General features: G+C 42.8%; 1 protein-coding gene across 1 annotated transcript in view; it reads left to right on the top strand.

Annotated features, from left to right (window-relative positions):
- The window catches only part of lrrc40 (leucine rich repeat containing 40), a 108,222-nt gene that overhangs the window by 30,957 nt on the left and 59,079 nt on the right, over positions 1-18,186 (top strand). The window contains exons 4-7 of the mRNA XM_085982771.1: positions 380-509; positions 4,780-4,903; positions 5,580-5,722; positions 12,084-12,256. Coding sequence (XP_085838897.1) covers positions 380-509; positions 4,780-4,903; positions 5,580-5,722; positions 12,084-12,256 — 570 coding nt within the window. The remainder of the gene's footprint in view (positions 1-379; positions 510-4,779; positions 4,904-5,579; positions 5,723-12,083; positions 12,257-18,186) is intronic.

Below are 18,186 nucleotides of genomic sequence, written 5' to 3'. Positions count from 1 at the left end.
TCTCACCTAGATATTTATTTCCTTCAGTTATGCTGTGCTCTATTAATTGAGAGCCGAGTTCTGATAGTCTTGGAAAATAATTGTGGGCTGACTGAGTGTAAATATTTTTTGACACAGGGTGATTGATAAGCATATATTGTGTAAATTTGTGTACTGTTTATATTTATATCAATAATAAAATTCTTGACAGTTTTTAACCTAGGCCATGTAAAATAGTTCAGCTAGTAGGTGTGCACAGTAACTGGGACAATACTCGAACAGAGAGATTTGCTAAAATATTTCTCTTTCTAACCTGGCAGCTATACAGAAAAGTATGTGACCCTAGAAAAATATAAATATATGAATATATACATTTTTTCCCCTGCCTTCCAACCCGCAGCCACAATAAACTAAAGGAGTTGCCGGACGAACTCTGGAATTTAAGGAGCTTGAAAAGTCTGCATCTTTATCACAACGAATTAGAACAGATTCCGGAGGGTATAGGTCAACTTGTCCATTTGGAAGAGCTGGTATGTTGCTGAATTTGTTGGAGGAGTTGCTAAGGATGTCTCAAATGGCTAAATGATTTAAAAAAAAATAACAAAAGTACAATGTTAACCAATATTTTCCTTTGATATTGATAGACATGGTCGACATTTCCTTCTATATTTTACAATTGTGGTTTTCTTTTTACCTCAGCTGTTGAGCATTGTTGTCTTGTACTGTATATATGTAATATATATTGCAATAAATTTATGCCACTGTTTGGGATTGAAGTGGAAGGTTATCTTATACATAAGTAAGGAGTGGAGCGGAAGACCAACTTGAGTCTTGTACTTGCAAAGCTGTGACCACTCTCCAATTTTACTTTATCTAGCAAGATATTTGTTGCTATTTGAAGATTTCAAGAAATACTTAACAGGGGAGACTTACATAATTTGTAATTGTGACTTCTTACCTTGCTTTCTACAGGTTTCTATTATGCCTGAGACCTGTATCTTTCAGTATTTTTACCTTGTCAGTCCTACTGGAATTTTTTGAGGATGTAACTGGTAAAATAGATAAGGGAGAACCAGTGGATGTGGTGTATTTGGACTTTCAGAAGGCTTTTGATAAGGTCCCGCATAAGAGATTAGCGTGTAAAGTTAAGGTACATGGGATTGGGGGCAAGGTATTGACTTGGATAGAGAACTGGTTGGCAGACAGAAAGCAAAGAGTTGGAATAAACGGGTCTTTTTCCGAGTGGCAAGCAGTGACTAGTGGGGTACCACAGGGATCGGTCCTTGGGCCCCAGCTATTCACAATATATATTAATTAATGATCTAGACAAGGGAACTAGATGTAATATCTCCAAATTTGCAGACGACACAAAGCTGGGTGGGCGTGTGTGCTGTGAGGAAGATGCCGAGAAACTCCAGGATGATTTGGACAGGTTGGGTGATTGGGCAAAAGCATGGCAGATGCAATATAATGTGGATAAATGCGAGGTTATCCACTTTAGTGGCAAAAACAGGAAGGCAGATTATTATCTGAATGGCAATAGATTGGGAGAAGGGGAAGTGCAACGAGACCTGGATGTCATTGTGCACCAGTCGCTGAAGGTAAGCATGCAGGTGCAGCAGGCGGTTAAGAAGGCAAATGGCATGTTGTCCTTCGTAGCGAGAGGGTTTGAGTACAGGAACAAGGATGTCTTGCTGCAGTTGTACAGGGCCTTGGTGAGAGCACATCTTGAGTATTGTGTGCAGTTTTGGTCGCCTTATCTGAGGAAGGATGTTCTTGCCATGGAAGGAGTTCAGCGAAGATTCACCAGGCTGATACCTGGGATGGCAGGAATGACGTATGAGGAGTGATTGGGTCGATTGGGCTTGTACTCGCTGGAGTTTAGAAGAATGAGAGGGGATCTCATTGAAACTTATAAAATTCTGACAGGACTGGACAGACTAGATGCAGGAAGGATGTTCCCGATAGTCGGGGAGTCCAGAACCAGGGGTCACAGTCTAAGGATAAGAGGTAAGCCATTTAGGACAGAAATGAGGAGGAATTTCTTCACCCAGAGCGTAGTGAACCTGTGGAATTCTCCACCACAGAAGGCAGTAGAGGCCAATTCATTAAATATATTCAAGAAGGAGTTGGACATATTTCTTAAGGCTAAAGGGATCAAGGGGTATGGGGAGAAAGCAGGGACCGGGTACTGAATTTGGATGATCAGCCATGATCGCATTGAATGGCGGAGCAGGCTCGAGGGGCCGAATGGCCTACTCCTATTTTCTATGTCTATGTTTCTATGACACATTGCTCCAGTAAATTTGCAGTGTTATAGTGATAGGCAAACTATTGTCTAGTTTAGGCCAGAAATAAGCATCAGAAACCATGTAGCAGGCCCTGGACTACCTGAGAGCAACATCTCAGGGAATCTGAAACAACAACAGAAAATGATGGAAATAGTCAGCAGGTCAGCCAGAATCTGTGGAGAGCACAGATGAGTTAACATTTCAGGTATAGCGTCCATGTCACAGGGGATTTACCAGTTACATATAAATACTAATGGAACTTCTGTGGAGTTGCTCATAATGAACTAAATGATGCATAATGTCAAGAGTGTTAAACCATATGATGTATATTGTACTAGCTGGACTGCCCGGTGGTGCCGAGGGTTTTTGCATTCCCCTCTATTTGCACACTGGATTATTAGCTGTTACTCTCCCATGTCTAATTTATTTTTTATTTTTTTAACTTTGAAATAACTTTAATGGTAGCAAATTTGTACAGATTAATCTTTCTTTGCAGCTGCCTTTCTCATTGCTGCCAGCACATTGCTGAGTTCTTCTCTCTCCCTCTTGGCACGGATGTGGGTACCAACTCGCTTTTTGATGAATTTGAGTGCACACTTGTCTTTAGAGACCTTCAGCAATTCCATTGCACGCCTTTCATAGGGGGCAAAACCACATACTTCACGGATCAGATCTCTGACAAACTTGGTGTGCTTGGTCAGGCGCCCTCTTGTGCGGCACTGCCTTGGGTTGGTCTCATTCTTGGTGACGGGGTGTGTCGCCTGCTGCGCGTGCACCCTGTGCCTGTCCTGACTTTTTTTTGCTGGAAATCTATATTTCATATCATTTAATCCCCATCTGTGTCGTTTCTGGCATTGCCTCCAGTGGTTAATGTGTCAATACTAATGAATCAACAATTTCCTCACCTCCATTACCATTTTTTTAGCTTGAGGCCTGGCAGGTGTTTAATGGGCGCCGCTCAGCTCCCGCTCCCGTACTAACGGCAGTTTGAAGGATTAGGCCCCCGCCCACCCCGTAGGATTGGTCAACCAGCACGTCACTCAATGCTAATGAGCGGTAGGATTGGTCAACCGCTAATGAGCGGATTTTTGAATGTTTTTTGTATACTGTCCGAACAATTTTTGTCTGACCAAAAAGTAAATACGCCTATGAGACTCCCCTAATCATAAGCTTTCTTTTGATATAACATATGTGTAGGTATGCTCTAACTTTTGAGTGTGTAGCAGACAGACAGACAGACGGACGGATTTTATATATATATAGATTCTCCTAAGGTGCAGCTGTATCATTTTTGAGGCAACGCAGTCTAATTATTGTTGCGTAAACATAGGCTATGGTCAGAGTTTAATCGTTTGATCAGGGAAGTTTGGAGACTGGAATATGTTTGTTAGATTCAGGCTTGAGGTTTGAAGTGCAGGTCAGGAGCATATGGTATTTAAAGATTGTTTTGCATTTGCAACGTAGTGTGATATCTGGAGTGCAACATCTCTGTGTGCTGACATATCATTTTTAATGTATTACGAGCTGATGGTCTTGTCTCTTCTGTCAGTCTCACCTCTGTTCTCCCACCCGCTTCTGTCTGTTGCACCCTCTGTTTTCCTCCTTCTCCACACCCTCTCCTGGTTTCTCATTTCCTGTCTCTTCAGCTTACCCTGTTTCTTATCCTCTTCCCCATCTCCCACTCTTCCCCCTTACCTCCCCTCCCCCTCTCCCTTCATCCTTCCCCATCTACACTCCCTCTGCCCTATCTCTCCCGCCTTCTCCATTCTCTCCTAACCATCAGGAATGAAAAATCAACTGTGATTTAAAACATTGGAATATCTGTATTTAGCTTCATATAGTTTCCAATGGAAAAGGAACCCTCATATTGGGCTACCGTAGGACAGTTGCTCTATGTCTACTTAGTGCTTCCCACCTTAATTTAAAAAAAAATGAATGAGTGCTTAAAAAAACTAACTAAATGAGCACAGTCTTGGAAATGACAGCAAGGAAACATGCATAGTAGCTGGATTTTCATACATATTTGTTTTTAGGGACCAAAGCTGTACCCCATCCTGAAAATGCGAGTTGCAAATCGGCTGTCAGTTCAACTTCAACTTTAACTTTAACTTTAACTTTCAACTTTATTGTCGTTGTTAGTGCACAAGTGCAGTACAACGAAATGTAGGCTTGCGGCTCCCGAGAGTGTACATTTAGATTAAGACATTTAAACATTCAACATTCATTTGGCTTGTAATACATTAACATAAACATAACCATAATAAAGTGCATTGGCAGATGTGCAGGCTTTAGAGTTTATTTGTGGAGTTCAGTGGGATGACAGCCCTGGGAAAGAAGCTGTTCCTAAATCTGGTCGTTCGGGTGCGAATGCATCTGTAGCGTCTCCCAGATGGCAGGAGGGCGAACAGACTGTGGCTGGGGTGGGTAGGGTCTTTGATGATGGTCCGTGACCTCCGTAAACAGCGTTTCTGGTTGTTGGGATACTGATTCAGTTTTCTGTGTTTGACAGGATGTGTCCAACAATCAACTTTCAACAGTTCCAAGCACCCTTGGCGAGCTGTCCGGTCTACTGCGATTCAATCTGGCTAACAACAAACTGAAGAGTGTACCCTCGGACATTAGCAAAATGAGAAGTAAGACTGTTTGAAAATAAAAGACTAATGTGAAAAAATTATTTCCTGTTTCTTTTCCATATTGAAGCTGCCTTATGATATTCTGATTTATGCTCGCTGGTGCAAATTTAACCAAACATTACTAAGATTAGTTTCACTATCAAGAAAAAAAGTGATTTTTCTTTTCTTGAATGGATATAATACTGATATCGCCACAGTGCATTGGAGCTTCGTCAATCTGTCCAATTGAGAGGGGGAACTGAGTTAGTTGAAATACTGGCGTGTTAGAACTCTGCTTGGCGTTCAAGACACTTTTAAATGAAATTCCCCCCTTTTTTAACCCAGATTTGAGTGTCATAGTTCCGAACATGTTTCTGAGATGGGAAAGGAAACTCTCCTAAGAATTATTCAGCTTCCTAACCGAACCGAGGAGTGCCATTGAATGCATCCTTAGATATCAATTCAATGTCCATAAACCTCACTGTCTAGAGCTTGCTAGAAAAAAATGTATATTATGAATCTTGGGGGTGGGGAGAAGAGACGGGAAGTAAGAGGCATGAATACAGCAATTAAGTTGAAAAGGTTCTGATTGCATTATCTATCGGAACAGCATCTGGGTCCTTTTATATAAGTTTTGTAGTATGAAACAAACCACGTAGATTAATTTGCTTTATAATTTATCTCTCATTTTATTTAGGCTTAAAATTGTTGGATGCAACTCATAATGAACTGGAATGTGTCCCTCCAGAATTAGCGAAGATGGTATCATTAGAGCAACTTTACTTGAGGCATAACAGACTTCACCACCTACCAGAGTTTCCATCCTGTAAATATCTGAAGGTACTTTGAGAATACCAAGAAAATGTTATCAATACTAACCAACACCTTTTTAAAAAATAATTTCTGGATAGCTAGTTAGAGAGGGTGTGTGTCGGGGTGTTACCTGTACACTTCTAGCCAGGTTTCAGTCTTCTGTTACTTTTGTGTTTTAAGATTTCTAGTTAGAGGCTGCCTTGGAGGAGATGTTTTGTGTGAATCCCAACAAATCAATATGATGTCATGAAGTTCTCTGCTACTGCTATTAATAAGAACAATAGGGTGTAGCTATGATCCCGATCTGTAATACCTCTGAAGTGGAATTTTATTACGTCACAGCAGGAATTCTGTATATATAAAAATAAGAAAAAAGTTTTCTCTGAAGCTGTCTGTAGCTGTCGTTCTAAAACATAAAAACTGAGCTTGGACATCTGACGTACATAAGACTACTTTCCTTTATTGCATTTAAGATAAAGTGGCAATTAAGTAGAATACAGTTTACACTTGTTGAGATGTTCATCTGCATTTGGCTCAGCTACAGAAATTGTTTAAATCTTCATTCAAGCCCTGATTGATGTGGAATTCTCAGGTTTGGACAATGGGCAAGTGTGCAATTACATTGCCTAATTATAAAGAAATTGTTCACTGCTCTTTTGTATTGTTGAATTGCTTATTTATTTTCTAGGTTTGTGGGCTGTAACTGTTATCGATGGTAGCCATATTAAGTTGGGGTTTATTCTTCCAGCTTTCCCCCATCTGTCCTGAAATGGTTGGAAGCATTTGACCGATTTCAACTATGAGCTCAAATCCAGTATTCCGCAACTCTGCTTCTCTCTCTCGCTTTATCTCTCTCTCTCTCCTCTCTCAGTTCAGTTCAGTTCAGTTCAAATGCTTTATTGGCATGAAAGTTTACAGAGAACCATATTGCCAAAGCTTACATAGCAAAAAGGTACAGTTTTCCAACATTCTGTAGGTGTCAATCGATTTGACATTTGTTGGGTACATACAATATTACTTTTAAACAATATTAATTTTAAACAGTCTTTGTACTTCATTTGGTACGTTCAATATTAATTTTAAACAGTCTTAATTTTAAACAGTCCTCAGGTTGTGACATGTTGTTACATATCTCTCTCTCTCTCGCCTTCTCTCTCTCTCTCTCTCACTCACTCTCTCTCTCGCCTTTTCTCTCTCTCTCGCCTTTTCTCTCTCTCTCGCCTTTTCTCTCTCGCCTTTTCTCTCTCTCTCGCCTTTTCTCTCTCGCCTTTTCTCTCTCGCCTTCTCTCTCTCGCCTTCTCTCTCTCGCCTTCTCTCTCTCTCGCCTTCTCTCTCTCTCGCCTTCTCTCTCTCTCGCCTTCTCTCTCTCTCGCCTTCTCTCTCTCTCGCCTTCTCTCTCTCTCTCGCCTTCTCTCTCTCTCGCCTTCTCTCTCTCTCGCCTTCTCTCTCGCCTTCTCTCTCTCTCTCTCGCCTTCTCTCTCTCTCTCGCCTTCTCTCTCTCTCTCTCTCGCCTTCTCTCTCTCTCTCTCTCGCCTTCTCTCTCTCTCGCCTTCTCTCTCTCTCGCCTTCTCTCTCTCTCGCCTTCTCAAATTCAAATTCAAATTTCAAATTCAAATTCAAATGCTTTATTGGCATGAAAGTTTACAGAGAACCATATTGCCAAAGCTTACATAGCAAAAAGGTACATTTTCAAACATTCTGTAGGTGTCTCTCTCTCTCTCTCTCTCTCTCTCGCCTTCTCTCTCTCTCTCTCTCTCTCTCGCCTTCTCTCTCTCTCTCTCTCGCCTTCTCTCTCTCTCTCTCTCGCCTTCTCTCTCTCTCTCTCGCCTTCTCTCTCTCTCTCTCTCGCCTTCTCTCTCTCTCTCTCGCCTTCTCTCTCTCTCTCTCTCTCTCTCTCGCCTTCTCTCTCTCTCTCCTTCTCTCTCTCTCGCCTTCTCTCTCTCTCTCTCTCGCCTTCTCTCTCTCTCGCCTTCTCTCTCTCTCGCCTTCTCTCTCTCTCGCCTTCTCTCTCTCTCGCCTTCTCTCTCTCTCGCCTTCTCTCTCTCTCGCCTTCTCTCTCTCTCGCCTTCTCTCTCTCGCCTTCTCTCTCTCTCTCGCCTTCTCTCTCTCTCGCCTTCTCTCTCTCGCCTTCTCTCTCTCTCGCCTTCTCTCTCTCTCGCCTTCTCTCTCTCTCTCGCCTTCTCTCTCTCTCGCCTTCTCTCTCTCTCTCGCCTTCTCTCTCTCTCTCGCCTTCTCTCTCTCTCGCCTTCTCTCTCTCTCTCGCCTTCTCTCTCTCTCTCAGCCTTCTCTCTCTCTCGCCTTCTCTCTCTCTCTCTCTCGCCTTCTCAATTCAATTCAATTTTCAATTCAAATGATGAAAGTTTACAGGGAACCATATTGCCAAAGCTTACATAACAAAAAGTACAGTTTTCCAACATTCTGTAGGTGTCAAACAATTTTGACCTTCGTTGGGTACATACAATATTAGTTTAAACAATATTAATTTAAACAGTCGTTGAACATCGTTGGGTACACTCAGTATTAATTTTAAACAGTCCTCAGGTTGTGACATGTTGTTACATATTTGGCACCAAGGTATGGTCTGTCTCCTTCTCCCAGGACTAATCTTACTTTTGACAGGTCATCCAATTCTTTGAAATCTGGGGTTGTTTGGCTGAGCTTGTCAAATAATATGTTTCTTGTTGTGTTGAATTTTTCGCATTTTAGGAGGAAATGCATCTCTGTCTCAACCTCGCCGCCAGACATTGATCACATATTCTATTCTCTCTAGGCTGCCAGGATTTCTTGTATCTTCCTTTTTCAATTGCCAGTTGGTGATCGCTTAGTCTGTACCTGGTGAGGGTCTGTCTCTGTTTTGTGTCTCTCTCCCCCTTCTCTCTCTCTCTCCCCTTCTCTCTCTCTCTCCCTTTCTCTCTCTCTCTCTCCCCTTCTCTCTCTCTCACCCTTCTCTCTCTCTCTCTCTCTCTCCCCTTCTCTCTCTCTCTCTCTCCCCTTCTCTCTCTCTCTCACTCCCCTTCTCTCTCTCTCTCTCCCCCTTCTCTCTCTCTCTCTCCCCTTCTCTCTCTCTCTCTCCCCTTCTCTCTCTCTCTCTCTCCCCTTCTCTCTCTCTCTCCCCTTCTCTCTCTCTCTCTCTCTCTCCCCTTCTCTCTCTCTCTCTCTCTCCCCTTCTCTCTCTCTCTCTCTCCCCTTCTCTCTCTCTCACTCCCCTTCTCTCTCTCTCTCTCTCCCCCTTCTCTCTCTCTCTCTCTCTCCCCTTCTCTCTCTCTCTCTCTCTCCCCTTCTCTCTCTCTCTCCCCTTCTCTCTCTCTCTCTCCCCTTCTCTCTCTCTCTCTCCCCTTCTCTCTCTCTCTCTCCCCTTCTCTCTCTCTCTCTCCCCTTCTCTCTCTCTCCCCTTCTCTCTCTCTCTCCCCTTCTCTCTCTCTCTCCCCTTCTCTCTCTCTCTCCCCTTCTCTCTCTCTCTCCCCTTCTCTCTCTCTCTCCCCTTCTCTCTCTCTCTCCCCTTCTCTCTCTCTCTCTCCCTTCTCTCTCTCTCTCCCCTTCTCTCTCTCTCTCCCCTTCTCTCTCTCTCTCTCTCCCCTTCTCTCTCTCTCTCTCTCTCCCCTTCTCTCTCTCTCTCTCTCTCTCTCTCCCCTTCTCTCTCTCTCTCTCCCCTTCTCTCTCTCCCGCCCTCTCTCTCACTCCCGCCCCCTCTCTCTCTCCCGCCTTCGCTCGCTCTCTCTCTCTCTCTCTCTCTTGCCTTCTCTCTCTCTCTTGCTTGTTCTTTCACTCTCTCTTTAGCTTGCTCTCTTGCCCACGTGTTCTCTTGCTCGCTCTCTCTCGCGCTCTCTCTCTCGCGCTCTCTCTCTCTCAGCGCTCTCTCTCTCTCGCGCTCTCTCTCTCGCGCTCTCTCTCTCTCGCGCTCTCTCTCTCGCGCTCTCTCTCTCGCGCTCTCTCGCTCTCGCTCTCGCTCTCTCTCTCTCTTTTTCTCTCCCTCCTTCCAGGTGTGAGGTAGTATGGCATGGAAGGGAGCTTCTGAGGGCTGTGGTTCAAGTTTTCCATTGGAGGGTTGGGAAATATGTGGCTTGTAGGTTTTGGTAGGTTCCTTCATATGTCCTACTGCTTAACTCCATCTGGTTCAATTTATATAGAGTAGATATCTATCAATTTATACAGAGGAGATATCTAATGGTATTCTGTTGAGTACAGTATTTATTCCACAAGCAAGTGCCAAAGACAGAAATTTGTTGCCGGATCCTGCTTAAGATTGTGATAAACCCTATATTCAACAGAATATCCTAGAGTATCTTACTAAGGTCACCAGAAGATTTTATTACTGTTTTAATTGTATTTTAGTCTGGACTAAAATAAATGAGGAAGCTCTGCTTGTCCACTAGCTTGAAAACCCTGATATTGGAAGAACTTTGAAATGCTCTCAAAGGCACATTTTAATAACTTTTATTAAAGTTATTTTAAATTTCTTATTCCCTGATTTTATTTTTGATGTGCTAACATTCAGAAGGTAAATTTTATCAGTGCCACTTACATAGAATCTCCCACAAATTACAACATGGATTCAGATTATTCAGCTCAACTAGTTTGTGTTGCTGTTTCTCTTCCATGAGCAGTATTCCTAATCCCATGTGGCCATCCGGTACTCCTAGCTCTTACTTAGTCTTCCCTTCAGCCACCGATCTGACTTGTTCTTAATGGTCTCTGTTTCATTCTCTAACTCCAGTAGTGCATTCCACAACCTGACAACCCTCTGTGTATAAAACAAATCTCCCTGCTTTGTCCTAAATCTCTTGCATTTAATATATGGAGTGACTGCTACCAACGAACCGGAAGCTGCACAGAAGCGCTCTGTGTATACATCTGTGGTGGTTTAAGTATGAATGTATAATAATATAGCTTAAAAATAGCCCAACCATAAGTGAAGGAGAGAAGGTGAATACAGTTTAGATTTAGCTACTTTACACAGTGATGTGAATTGTAACTGTTGTGACTGTACATTGAGACAGTGGGGGTGTATAGCATTGGCAAATTGGAGAAGCTGGGTAGCTTTTGGTAAAAGAAGCAATTTGAGAGATGCAAGAAAATACAGTATTTTTAACTTTGGGACTGGCTAGAAGATCCACAATGGTCTTTCCGATTCTGTACATTTCTACGCTCCTAAATGTTGTGGTTGCAATAGTAAACAGTGTTGCATTGGTGGGATGTAGCATTTCCCCCTCCCACATTCCATTATTATGGATATTCTAGAATTTTTGTATATATTAGCCCGGAATTTGCGGTCAGCAGGGAAGCCAAAGCATTCGCTGCTGGCCCCGAAGTATGCTCCGCACAAGGATCTCGCAATCCCTGTGTCGAGAACTTTGGGTTTTCTGACCTTGAATTCAATTCAACAGAACTCAGTGGGAATGCCCTTGTTTGAACTGCAGTGACGTCAACAAGCTGTCTAAGCAGCCAATCAAAAGGCAGAATTCTCACACAGTGAACAAGAAAGTGAGTAAGCCCTTAAAATTCAAACATTTTAAAATAGATAACGAGAGCAAATGAAAGATTGGGATTCTCACATGAGGAAAAGGCAAACCTAAAATGAAGATGCTCAAACGTAATTAATTTTTTTTGATAAGTTTCTTAAAAATTGTAATTTTTATTAAAATGGTCAAATTTCTCACTGCACAATATTAAAATTAGTTTTCCAGGCCCTGAACCTCTGTTTAGCAGTCAATACACTGTTAAAACCCCCGTTACGCCTAATTCCTTTGGGTCTAACTTTTAGTGGGGAATTTAACAGCATATACTTGGCAGAAGAGCCAAAGTTTTTGTCAGTTTCAATCATTTATGAGATTTCACTGATTGCCGGCTCTGGGGGGTGGGGTGTAAGGGACACAGCGCAACCAGTTTCGGAGCTGTCATTGACCGACTGCAACTTCGGGATTTCTGTATGCACTTGTGTATGCGCCAAATCCCGAAGTTGCGGTTAGTTTCAAAGGTGGTATGAAGGCGTACTCTGACAGTTCATCGTCATACCGACCGCAAATTCAGGGCCAATGTAATTGGTCAGTTTGAACAATTGTGCTTTTTGAAAGATTTCTCAACTCGGTTTAACAACAGTCTTGCAAGGGGGACAATTAAGCCTTTTGCGATCACTTTTAAGTACCTTTTATTGGAACTGCAAGCTATATTTGAAGAATGTAATCGGAAAAGGGAATGTTGTGCCTAGAAAATCTTCAAATGTTGCAGCTCATGATTTATACTCTACCCTATGTCCACCTGTAGAAAAGACATACAAATCAATGAGGTGGATAAAATGTGATGATGTAACTGAATAGAAATGTCTTGCCCAGTCTGTATTGCTTGCAATTTTATAAATTAGTTTAACAATTGTACCACTACTGCACTTCAGGAACTACATGTTGGAAATAACCAGATTGAGTATTTGGGGTCAGAGCACCTGAAATATTTAAGTGCCATCAGTGTACTGGAGCTTCGCGACAACAAATTGAAATCGCTGCCAGATGAAATTCTTCTTCTTCAAGGCCTAGAACGACTTGACCTCACAAATAATAACATTAGCAGGTACATGTAGAAGTGCTAATAATTCTTTATAATGATGCCCATAGTTAAAAATGTAATTTACTTTCATCTACTCCAATCCCAAATAATGCAGAAGCTTCCAATTAGGATATAGAAATGTGTGTATTTAAGAAGCAATGTGCCACTTGATGCATCATGCCTTGTCATAAAGTAGTAGGGTATAGGTTTGTAACTGTTATTCACAATGCAACTGGGAGTTGCTAGATGCTAGCTGTACCTCCCCAAAAGGAAAAATCTGAGGCAAGCGACACTAGGCTATTGTTGTGCAGTTCCTAGTGCTGGGTCAGGAGCTTCATTAGTGGCAGCATAACTGCTCAAGCTCTCTGCAGGGGAATGTTTCAAAATTTAAAGAGCAGAAATGAAGATTGTGGGATGTATTGAATTAGTGCTCTGTGTTGTCACCTTTGGCATTTGGATTTGAAGGTAGCCCAGTTACAAGGATCCCACATTAAATCAGGTCATGTAATATCAACTCGGCTCATAGCATATATTGGTTCACCACATAACATTGACACTAATGTGTCTCGAATTGTCATAATATTTACAATCTCATTCAGAGGTTATTAAAAAAAAAACTGGTGTGAGAAATGGAAAATCAGTATATAGGGCCAGGAATAAATCATAACATAAGAAGTAAGAGCAGGAGTAGGCCATACGGCCCCTCGAGCCTGCTCCGCCATTCAATAAGATCATTTGACTTATTGAGCCTGCTGTGCCATTTTTGTAAGCATCACAACTCTTTTTAAATCCTAATTCACTGACATTTCTCCATATCTTATTACCCGTACTTACCACGTATGTATCAATCCCCTTTAACACCCCAGTTGGCTTTGCTTCTGTTGCTTTCTGGGGCAATGTGTTCCATATTCTCACAATCCTTTGTGTGAAGGACTTCTTCCTGGATTCACTTTTAATCAGCTTAACTTGAATTCTACGATTATGTCCCCATGTTCCGGCATCCCCAATTGGCTTTAGCCTTCGGATCACCCCTTAACCTCCTCATCTACAGGGTATATAATTTAAGTGTACCCAGTATCTCCTCATTCCACATGTCATCTTGGCGAATTAATGTAAACTATCCTTACAAAAATATCCTTACAAAAGTGGGGTGGCCAATAATTTCAGTAGTTTTTCCTTGCTTAAAAAATGTGGTGAAGCCCAGTCTCCAGTTGGCATTTTTGATCACTTTTTGAAATTAAGCTAGCTTTTAATGGGCCAGTAATTCCGGTCCCAACGCGTGAGTACGGACGGTGTACTCACGCGTGGGCCCGTTGGAAGTACCGGATTCCAGCATGCGCGGGAAACCGGCATTTCCTCTCCATCGAACTAAGAGGTTAAGAGGTCCAACGCGTGCGCGCAGGACTCTGCGCGCACGCGTTGAACTTCCTTCGTTTTGACAGGTTTGCGCGTGTGCAAGGGCCTGGACTTTTTGGAAATGAAAAAAGGAGGCGTAAGGAGTGGATTCTTGAAGGTAAGTGGTCTATTATTTAAAATTATCACATTTTTTCCACAACTTCATTGTTTTTAAGGACTTTACAGTAAGGTAAGTTTATTTTTAGACCCGAATTCGTAAAAAAAAAAAAAAAAATTTCAAAACTTTTATTAATTGTTTTAAATCGTTTTTTAAAGTTATTTATAGTTTATTTAATTATTGGGATTTTTTTTAAATTTTAATTAAAGTTAAACTAGTCTTTTGGGTGCCCGTACTTTTCATGAGTTTGACAGTCTTTACTATCAAACTCATGAATGAGTTTCCCCTCCGCTGATTGGCTGCACAGTGCTCACCTGATCCCAGCCGGCACATCGCACTAACTACGCCGCTGGATCAGGTAAGCACATCGCGCCGACATCTGAACCGGGCCAGTGACAGGAAATGCAAGCAGGCCCGGGCTTCAGATGTCAGCGCGCAGGGTGAGTGCAGATCGGGGGCTTGCACGCGCGGCAAGCACCCAATCCTAATTTCTGGCCCAATGACTTGTGTACCTAGACTACTAAATCCATTGAAATGCATTGATAAACCTATTAGGGCGCCACCTGCAGGCACACCGGGGATAGCAGCTAAATCTAATGAAGAAATGTCATAAAGCCCAGGAAATGCATTTTGAAATGAAATCTGTGATCCACCTACCATTTTTAACACATTATAAATGTCTCTCCTGGCTGGCCTCCCATTTTTCAACTCCATAAACTTAACCTCTGCTGCCTGAAGCCTAACTCGCACCAGTCCCATTCATCCATCAACCCTGTGCTCGCTGACCTACATTGGCTCCAATGTTCCCGTTAAGCCGCGGGGCCACACAGTGCTATGGAGGTCCTGCACAGGCCGTTCACTGGCTTTTCAATAGAAATAACCACACATGCACAGAAATTTGAATTTCCATTAATGGGGCCGTGCACCCAAAAAAAAATTGAAGGGAGCATTGATTGGCCAGTGATGTCTCGATTTTAAAATTCGCATCCTCATGTTCAAATCCCGCCATGACCTCGCTCCTCCCTATCTCTAACCTCCTCGAGCCCTACGAGAACTCTGTGTTCCTCCAGCTCTGCTCTCTTGTGCATCCCTCACTTCCTTCGCCCCACCATTGGCAGCTGTGCGTTCAGTCATCTAGGTCCTAAGATCAGGAGGTCCCTCCCTAAGCTGCTCTGCCTCTTCACCTCTCCCTCCTCCTTTAAGCCACTTCTTAAAACCTACCTCTTCAACCAAGCTTTTGGCCACCTATCCTAATGTCTCCTTCTTTGGTTCGATGTAAATATTTGTCTGTTTACGCTCCTGTGAAGTGTCTTGTGACATTTTACTACGTCAAAGGTGCTATGAAAATGCAAGTTGTTGCTGTATAAGGCTGGCATACTAGCAGCAGCACTTTGGGGTACACCACTCATCACTGCCTGCCAATCTAAGAATGTCCCTTTTATCTGAACTCTGCTTCTTACCTCTCGGTCAATTTATTATCCAACGACAACAACTTGTATTTATATAGCGCCTTTAACGTAGTAAAACGTCCCAAGGCGCTTCACAGGAGTATTATAAGACAAAAAATTGACACCGAGCCACATAAGGAGAAATTAGGGCAGATGACCAAAAGCTTGGTCAAAGAGGTAGGTTTTAAGGAGCGTCTTAAAGGAGAAAAGAGAGGTAGAGAGGTGGAGCGGTTTAGGGAGGGAATTCCAGAGCTTAGAGCCTAGGCAACAGAAGGCACGGCCGCCAATGGTTGAGCGATTATAATCAGGGATGCTCAAGGGGGCAGAATTAGAGGAGCGCAGATATCTCGGGTGTGGGATGGGTGGGGGTGGGGGCTGGAGGAGATTACAGAGATAGGGAGGGGCGAGGCCATGGAGGGATTTGAAAACAAGGATGAGAATTTTGAAATTGAGGTGTTGTTTAACCAGGAGCCAATGTAGGTCAGCGATATTATTAATGTGAGTAATTCAATTTTCTACTATGCTCTAAATATTAACAGATTTCAATGTGGTAGTATATTTGAAATAATAGATTTTACAAAGTTGAAATTCAGCCTGTAATCTTTTCTCTATCCTAAAATCAAGCTGAGTTCCTTAATGCTACACTGCTAGCTCTGATTCCATGTACCTCAATTTTATCTGGTAATCGCTTGTGTGGAACGTTATTAAATGCATTCTGAAAATCTACGTGTAAGACATTTGTTCATCCTGCTCTATCCGCTACCTTGCTGATTCTGTTGCAGTTCTTTTAGTTAGGCATGACCTACCTTTCACAAAATCTTGCTGATTCTCCAGGTGCTCAGTCACTTTGTCACCACTGGTGGATTCAATCAGTTTTTCCACTGCATATATTAAACACATGGGCCAGTTTGTCTCTCCTTTTTTGCAGAAAGATGTAACTTTCAGTCAGTCTTGTTCAATCCCCAAATTTGCTGAATTTTGAAAGATTTTAACCAATGAGCCCCATTTTCCTTGTGTATTTTTATTTTAATATCCTTTAATATCTGCTTCTGGAGATTTGTCCAGTTAGAATCCCATTGCTTTATCCATGACAATTTATCTGTTTATACTAATCCCTGTAAACTTCTCTCCTTTACTAATTTCCAGTCTTCCCTGTACCTCTAGTACTCCTCCTCCATTCTGAAGAATCAAGTAGAATATTCATTTAACATTTCTACTATGTCCTTATCCTCTTAATGTGATACCTAAATTGTAGTGTATGTGCCTTTACGAGCCCCCTGTGTACTGTAATGCCGGTAATGGCCACTCGGGCTATATAAGCCTGTATATTGTGTTGTATCAGTTAGTCGACCTCCAGACTTTGTTCAGTCAACACCTGTGAAACAACTCCTGCCTTCAGTGTCTCTATTAACACACGGACACAACAGTGGCGACGAATTGGAAACGGACTTACCTGCAATTCGGCAGCACCTCAAGGACATCGATTCCTCAGACGTCCAAAGTTGAAGAAAAGCAAGAAAAGGAAAAGCTGTGGTTTCGCCAGCTAGCCGGGCTGGTGGCAGGTACTGCAATAATCCTACCTGGGCGTCGAGCTGGGGCTCCATCGGCTGGCTCTGCAGTGAGGCCAAGCAGCGAAGGCGGAGGCAAGCAGTAACAGACGGGGAGAGAGCACTCGGGAGACGGCCGGCGCTGCAAGCAGGTCGGCGTTCAGACCTAGCAGAGAGAGTCCGGCGGGAACGAGCCTCCACCTGTAAATAAATTAAATAAAAATAAAAAAACCGCGGAAAACAGCGTTGTCATCGGCAGCAGCGGCGCGGGAAGCGCCATATCTTTGCTGCAGGAAAGAAAGAAAAGCGCGGGAAGCGCCATTTTTTTTTCCAGGATGCCTAAGGCTGGCAATATTGATGCTTTTGATAACGATATAGAGGATTGGACCACATATGTGGAAAGAGTGGAGGTATATTGCACCGCAAATGGAATAGAAAATGATAAAAAAAAACGTCAATACTTCTAAATCTAATGGGCGCAAAGACATACGGGCTGTTACGAAACTTAATCACTCCAGCCAAACCAAAGGACAAGAATTTTAAGGAAATTGTTGATACCCTACAGGAGCACTTAAACCCAACACCGCTGCTGATAGCGGAACGATTCAAATTCTTCAAGAGGAATCAACACAAGAATGAAAGTAATGCTGATTACCTCACCGAATTAAGAAAGCTATCAAAGCACTGCCAATTCGGGGCAGGACTAGCAGATTATCTTCGAGACAAATTCGTCTGCGGTCTCCTAAGTGAAGGAACACAGAAAAGGCTGCTTTCTGAGAAAGATTTGACACTGGACAAGGCTTTCAGTATGGCTGTATCATACGAAGCAGCCGCAAGAGGAGCTGCAGAGATACAACAAAAGACACAGGACTTCGGCACCCATGAAATGACACAGGGTTTCGAGAGATGTTATCGCTGCGGCAGATCCACCCATGACCAGAGGGACTGCTGGTTCAAGGACAAAGCATGCAGGCAATGCGGAAAGATTGGACACATTGCACGGGTATGCCGATCTGGACAAAAAAATCCACGGACAGGAAAAAAAAAATCAATAAAGAAAAGTACAGAAAGGTACAAATGATGACGGACAGTAGCTCCGAAGACCAGAAGAGCGATAGCGACTCCGAAAACAAGAGACTAAGCTGTCTCAAATTACATAATGTAATTGCCAAAGAAGATTACCAGACCATTTGGGTTACCCTCACGATAGCAGGGTCCCCAGTTAAAATGGAGATAGATACAGGATCAGCTCTGACTGTCATAAATCGACGGGATTACGAATGGCTATTTCCGCATATACCTTTAAAAGACACATCCATTATCTTGAAAACATATACGGGGCAGAAAGTATACCCCAAAGGAAAAATAAGGGTGCCTGTTGTATACAACGGCAAGCAAATACAGAAGTTGTATTTATACGTTCTACAAGATGGTGGTCCACCGCTG

This window comes from Somniosus microcephalus, chromosome 3 (assembly GCF_052327205.1).
Source record: "Somniosus microcephalus isolate GS21.2 chromosome 3, FLI_Smic_1.0, whole genome shotgun sequence".
NCBI classification, from domain to species: Eukaryota; Metazoa; Chordata; class Chondrichthyes; order Squaliformes; family Somniosidae; genus Somniosus; species Somniosus microcephalus.
This window is presented reverse-complemented; position numbering and strand designations above follow the sequence as displayed.